A 7,500-nucleotide genomic window follows, 5' to 3' on the forward strand; every position below is an offset into this window, starting at 1 on the left:
CAATCCCCGGGGCAGACTTAGTCTGTGTACCAAATTTGGTGGTTGTCGGCCCAGCGGTCTTTGCAAAAAATGCGAACATACAGACAGACAGATGAGAAATTTTATTTATTAGATGACAGCAGAAACCCTTTGGATTAGAGTGTGATGGACACAGAAGGGGCACACAAAATGATGCACAGTAATACTTCTCAAAGCAATATAAAAATATTTAAAAGTAAACAGAAGGAGCACATAAAGAACAACCGTTTTTTTTCAATGACCCAAAATTTGGTATTCCCATCTGCAAAGTGACAGGTCTAAGATGGATCTAAAGGGTACTATGCCAGTATTACCTGATTTAATGAGAGCCATAGGGCTTCCAGGTGAACTAGCCGGGCCAGTGACAAAGGTAAGTATTTGATCCTGAAAAGAAAACAATATATCATATTATCAACACGTAACATTTGTTGTATCGAACAGAAAAGAAAAAAAAAGGTAAATTCAGAGGCATGACTGACTTAAAGTATTAATTAGCTGAACCCCCAAATCACCAGGAGACATGACAAATGATTGTGTGCAGTGTCTGCTGGTGATGGCATTAATGGGGTGTGCTTATGTTGTTAGTGCAGTGCCCCTTAAGTACAGGAACTTAGAATTTTTTGTTCATGAAGGTATGATGGGATATTTAATGTGAGCAACAAAGAGCTGTAAGACTGAACAATGAGTTTAACAAACAGCAAGTGAGTCCTCTCATATCGGCGAATCTCCCCACTTATCAGTAAGCATTATAAGACATTATAAGACAAAGCATTCGGCTTAAGCAATCAGTAAATGAGCGCTATCCCCTTATGTTAAAGCACAACATGCTCCGATATGGTAAAACAAAGCATCAGGATTACAGTTGTGGACGGATTCGGATGAAACTTGGTGGACATGTTGGGTGTGTGACAAGGACTAATTGATTCGATTTTGTTGAGGATCCAAATTCAGATCCGGATTCGACATTTTTTTTTAAGTGATTCTTCATCTTCACCATTGAGACATGGGGCCAAAAACGATATATAGCACATCTCAAAAGGTTATGGATGGATTCACATGAAAGGTGGACAGGTTGGGTGTGTGACAAGGATGGATTGATTCAATTTTGGTAGATTCTAATCTGGATCCGGATACAAGAATTTTTCAGATGGCATGATATCTCAAAAAGTTGTGGACGAGTTATGACAAAACTAGGTGGATGAGTTGGTTAGGTGACAAGATTTTGGTTAAGGTCCGGATTCAGATCCCACCTATAAGTGGCATAGAAAATGTAAACTATTCAGCCTGGCAGAGGAATGTGCTCTAACGAGTGCCGTTCCGTTTCGCCAAGTGTCACTCTTATGAGTGATTTTCCATTATTCTATCTGTCTGTTTGGCTGTTTGTTTATCACCTACAGGTCACAATTATAAACCCATCATTATGAAACTTTACCAAGTTGTTAAGGTAGTCTCAACTGAGAAGCCTATTGATTTTGAGGTCAAAGGTCATCTTGAGGTCAAATTTATAAAATCGTCAATTTTCATCCGATTGACTTTAAAATTAAGGAGCAATTGCATAGTACATCACTGAATTGGGAAACCAACTATTTTTGAGATCAATTGGTGAAAGGTCAACTCGAGGTCAAACTTCTAAAATCATCAATTTTCAACTGAAAAAATCATCAATTTGCATCCTATTAACTTGAAAAGTTGAACAGGATTTGCATAGTCCATCATTGATGGGGAAAGCAACTATTTTTGAGGTCAAAAGGTCAAAGGCCAACTCAAGGTCAAACTTCTAAAATCATCAAATTTCATCTGAGAAATCGTCAATCTTCATCTGATTAACCTGAAAAATTAAGCAGCAATTGCATAGTACATCACTGAATTTAGAAAACAACTATGTTTGAGGTCAAAAGGTCAAAGGTCAATTCAAGGTCAGACTTCTAAAATAATCAGTTTCAATCTGAAAAATAATCACTTTTCATCCAATTGTCCTGAGCTTTGATTAAGATTGTCAATTTTATTCTGAATGAAATGGACAATTTGATGTATCCATCGCAACCTTTGGTGAGGGGGTGGATTTTGCAAGTATCGTGCCGTGCACGACATCTTTTTCTTGTTTGTTAGTTCATCCATTTACTTGTATCCAAATGTGGCCCCACTGCTCCCACTTTCACAACATTGGCTTTTTTTATATTGTCACCTTGCTCTTCCATAAGCCTCAATTTTGATGGAAAATGAAACCAGAGAAGTCAAATGTGAGTCTGCTACCTCTGAGCTATCATATAAAGCCATTTGGGTGAATAATAATGTCAAATTCACTGGGAGAGGCATCTTGTCTTTATGATCTGACCAATGCTTTATGATTATGGAAGCTCATTTTGGATTTCAACAAAATGTGTTGATTTTTCTCTCCTCTGCTTTTCCTATTATCTCTCTTCTTTCCTCTTTTCTCTTTTCATTTTTCCTCTTTATTTTATTTTTTGATTGTACTGTATTTTTGGTTCACGAAAAAATATTTTCACGAAAAAAATGAGTGACCACTATATTCGTTATTGGTGTGTGTCTGTCTTGTCTGTCTGTCTGTCTCTGTCCCAAGCATAGCTCCGTGGGTTTTGATCTGATCCTGATAAAATTTTGGTGGGAGGTTTATATCATGATCTAGTTGTGTTTTCCTGAAAATGGGCATGGTGCGCCCATTATGGGCAGAGCCACGCCCAAAAAACATGTGTTTTTAGGGGGTAGCCGATTTCAATTTGCATCTTCTCCGAGGGGGTTTGTGGAATCTGACAAGGGTTTCGGTATTTGGTTAGCCCAATGGCACCAGCATAGCCCCATGGAACTCAATTTTTCATTTTCGTCCCAAGGTCAAGGTCACAAGGTCACGAACTTAGAAAATTGCGAATTGTGTTTTTAGGGGATAGCCAATTTCAATTTGCATCTTCTCCTAGGGGGTTTGCCGAATCTGGCAGGGGTTTTGGTATTTGGTTAGCCCAATGGCACCTGCATAGCCCCACGGAGCTCGATTTTTCATTTTTGTCCCAAAGTCAAGGTCACAAGGTCATGAACTTAGAAAATTGCGAATTTTGACATAAAAATCATACGACCGCCCAAACTTTGAGAGCTAGGATGACAATATTTTTCATGCATAATCTTGAGGTCATTCCCCACCTAAAGTCTTGAAACCATTTTGCTCTATCTTGAACACCTTGCCCGTGGCGCCCCCTTCAAATTTGTTTTTACGCTGATTTCATCAAAGTGTGGATAATCCGAGGAGTGCAAAATGCCATATAGCCTATATGATGTTATATTGTTCCTGGAATGTTCCAGAGGAAGTTTTGCACCAAAGGTCATAATCCTTGACCTTCGACCTTTAAAGTTCACAAAGGTCAAATTTTCAAAGTTGTGGGAATCGAACCGGGTTTTTGACCTTCTTCGACGAACTAACTCCAATAAGCTATAGCACCTATCCTGTTTCCTTATTTTAATGTCCACATGATTGTTTTGTGACCTTTAAAGGTTATGCAAAGGTCAAATTTTGAAAGTTGTTGAACAAAACCGGGTTTTCAACATTTTGCAGCTCATAACCTGTCACTCGTACCACATCATATTGATCATTTTTATAGCTTGGTCAAACATTATCACATTGTCTCATCCATGACTTCTGAAACAATCTACATCGTCAAATACCGCTCGTGAACCATTGTCGTCTTCATACTTGTATATTTTATTTGTGTTCATTTTATTTACATTTGTTTCGTTTTAAAATTAGTTGAATTTATTTTTCTATTATCCCTCTTTTGCTTCTTGTTTCACTCTTCATGTCACTTTTCTCCATGTTCCAGGCCCCTTGATTTTTAACCACTGAACATTCACCCTCCCTATCGAAATCAGTCATTCTCACCCCCACTTGCTCCTCAACTAATGAGCACCTGTTCAGTTACTCCTCTTCCCAAAGTGTTGATCAAACGGTAACAGCAATCATCAAGGAAGATTGCCAAGCCACTTCCCAAACTCAAATATTGTCTAATGGTGTAAATGTTTGTAAAGGTGTAATGTTTAGAGCATCTACTCTGAGTCTGGGAAGTCAGTGGTTCGAAGCCTGGCCGAGTCATACCCAAAACTTTTTAAATAGTATGTGCTGCTTCCTTGCTTGACACACTGCATTTTTTTAAAGGATAGAGTACAGACAAACACCCATACATTGGCAATAGTAGCGTAGGTTCTGATCTGCCTAATGGTCTTCTCCTGTGTTGAAGCTCCTTGTGAAGGAACTTACATTTATATATTTTTTTCTTGGGTAAATACCTGCTGTACAAAATTCGGCTTCACATAAATTTTTTTGTCTTCGTCCAAAAAAAAATGTCAAATTTTTTTTTCTCTCAACAAAAAAGATTTGTATTTCCCCAGCGCTCTGATCGCACCATCTCGGTGATGACTTCTCCGATCTGGATTCGCCTCATGATTTACATGACCTCTTAGATAACTCGATCGGAAATTCCTCGAGTCCAGATTCGCCACGCGACTCACCCGAAAGCCCGATCAGGATGAGATGAGCACCGTATCGCTCCGAGCTTACCTCCCCTTTGCCTTCCCAGCCCACAAATTATTTGAGCAGTCCGTCTGAGACACGAAGGCTTGCATTTCCCTCTTTCTAACCCATCCACTCCACACCCGTACCTCTCCCATCCCGACAAGCAATCTCGGCTCTACATTTTGGTGAGTATCCCTATACCTATTAATTTAATTGTCCACTTGTGTTTTATATTGATTTTTGTTTAATATTTGTCTCTAATACGGAGTTAAGTGAAGTTTAAGTTCTGTTAGGGTGACGGAAAATGTGCCCTGGGAACGCATCCCCCTTTTATAACAGCACATCCATGGGACTATCTCATCTGCATGACTTCATTTTGCTTAATGTTTCACTTTCTCAGAATGCATCCACGACATTGTGGAAACTTGCTGTTGTTTGTTTTCAATTAACAATTATTTCAGAAAATATCACATTCTGTATTTTTTTTTTCATTTATGCAATTCAAGATGAGAAGCCATAAATAAGTTGATTCTAAGTACAAGTTGAGGCCGAGACTTCCAGGAAAAAACGATGTATTTGTATGCTGGAAAGTATGGTAAGTCCTGTAGTAATGCCAATTGCAAGAGAAAAAGTGCCATAATAAAATAAAATAAAAGAAAATACACCAATTCATTCTATGAATATGTGGATAAAAACATGCATCAACTTCAGCCTCACTCTCTTGTGTCAGACAGCTCCTTCCTGCCACTCTCTTAACTCTCCTAGGTGTGTTACCATGTCCATGTGATTTGGTGACGTTTCACTCCCAGAGAGAGCAGGTAATTACTCGTAAATAAAAGCCAAAAAATAAACACCAAAAAGAGAAATTGAAGCTGAAATTCTCATATTGGTGAAGCATGTTTGTTGCTCCAAAATAATCTCAATTACTCTCGTTTATGACTGAGTTTGTCTATCCCTGATTAGTGTCAGCTGTTTCTGCTCCTTGGTCACAGCTGCTGTTGATCTGAATAAAGCTCACCTGACCTGTGAAAGCCATCTCTTCCTCTCTACTCTAGTCTCTTGAGCTATTTGTGCCTGCTTACTCTTTTGGTGTGCTTAATGTCTCTGCTCTGCATGTAAGTATTGTGATCAATGCATTTGTGTGTTTTGTTTTTCTGTTGGCAGAATAACTTGACAACAGGAACAGCTATAATCATCCAAATTGGCACAAAGCTTCATATTGGACAAACAAGCGTGATTAATGCAATACCCATACACTGGTCTCACAAAGAAAAATATGAAATTAAATTTAGTCACAGGACTATATTTCCTCATGCCACAGTCATAGGCCGAAGTTGAACTCGTCAGACATTCTCACGATGAAGCTCTGTACCAAATTTGGCGATTGTAGCTGCTCTTGTTATCCAGTTATTCTGCTGACAAACGTGCGCGCGCTCGCACACACACACACACACACACACACACACACACACACACACACACACACACACACACACACACACACACACACACACACACACACACACACACACACACACACACACACACACACACACACACACACACACACACACACACTCGGTCGAAGGCTGAGGTGTAACTGTGTGAAACTATATCATAAATCCAGTGAAAATAACATTGTGCATAACACCACTTATGAGTACAAAGGTTCAAATTTAAACAATCAGTCAACATGGTTAAACAGATATAATAAATAAAAGGAATACAAAGAGTCATACCGATTGTTGGGAAGAGAAAGAATGCGAAGAGACCGTAAGGTGCCAAGGTTTGAGGGGAGTCCAAGAAGTCTGTTCTCACCAAGCAAGAGCACCCTCAATGAAAAGCAACTACACAACTGATTGGATGATACAGGAACAATAAGTCACATAATTTGCCAAGTTGTGAAAATTATAGGGATGGTCAAAAGTAAGGTAAGAGATTAATGGGAGGTTTCAAAGAAAAAACACAAAGTAGCTAGATGGAAAAACACCATTCAATGCTTTTGTTAATTGTAACTAAATTTCAAGCTGTTTTGGATATGATGGAATTTGATGAACAGATTATCATCAACACAAAATTAAGTAATTTCTCCAAAATTAAATATAAATTTGCAAATCCATCCATCCATTGGGATCATACTCTGTACAGAGCGTCGGTGCTGCTGAAGCAGCAGTCTCCTGGGCTAATGGGCACAATCCTGGATGGGTCACCGCTTCTACGCAGGATACTTGAATGGCTCAATCATCCCAGAAAGCTGGTACTCATTTTGCTGACCTCGGAAAGATGACAGGCTGAGTCAACCCTATGTGGTATTTCAATGGCTGAGCAGGATTTGAACTCAGGACTCTTGGATCCCAAGCCCACCACCCCAACCATTAAGCCAACACCAGGCAAATATGCCAATATATGGACACAAAAATCAAGCAAACATATTAAGCAAGAGTGGGATTGATATGTGTGTCATCTCCTACAGACCTTGTTTCTGTAAATATATATTTTCAGCATAACATTAATCTAAAAGATGCTTCGAAAATACACTACAAACAAAAATATGATACATAAATGTACATAAACAGAAATGTATGAAATTATGAAGAGTTTGATTCCACAATAGTTGATATTGTTACGGCTGTGGAAATTCGCATTGCACCATAAAGGGCCCTCAGGTGAGATATCTCCATAGGTACATGTGTAGTTAGCCCAAACCCGTTGTATAGAGGGAATTTATGTGATCCATCCGGGCTGCGACGCTTTGAGTAAGTCGTTTTTCTGTTCTATCTTTTATTTCAAACAAACAGCATCTCAACAACCACGCCATCCCCATCACAGCGCCAACCACACGACAACCACGCCACCTCCACCATCTACGCTACCACATCTTCGCCACTACATCCGCTTCCGAACGGCAAACAAGGGCGCCAAGGAAGGAACTGTGAGGATGCGCGGCTTTTCCCGCCTGTTTCTCC

The 7,500-nt window shown here is 39.4% G+C and overlaps 1 protein-coding gene across 9 annotated transcripts in view; it reads right to left on the minus strand.

The window, feature by feature from the left end:
• Nucleotides 1–7,500, minus strand: part of LOC147033020 (uncharacterized) — a 313,822-nt gene that overhangs the window by 111,739 nt on the left and 194,583 nt on the right. For all 9 annotated transcript variants that reach the window (XM_085871129.1, XM_085871134.1, XM_085871133.1 and 6 more), the window contains 2 exons: nt 6,274–6,389; nt 333–402 (listed from right to left, as the gene is read on the minus strand). In XM_085871129.1, coding sequence (XP_085727255.1) covers nt 333–402; nt 6,274–6,389 — 186 coding nt within the window. The remainder of the gene's footprint in view (nt 1–332; nt 403–6,273; nt 6,390–7,500) is intronic.

This window comes from Eptatretus burgeri, chromosome 2, assembly GCF_056783735.1.
Source record: "Eptatretus burgeri isolate ZD-2024b chromosome 2, Ebu_testis_v1, whole genome shotgun sequence".
Classification (NCBI taxonomy): Eukaryota; Metazoa; Chordata; class Myxini; order Myxiniformes; family Myxinidae; genus Eptatretus; species Eptatretus burgeri.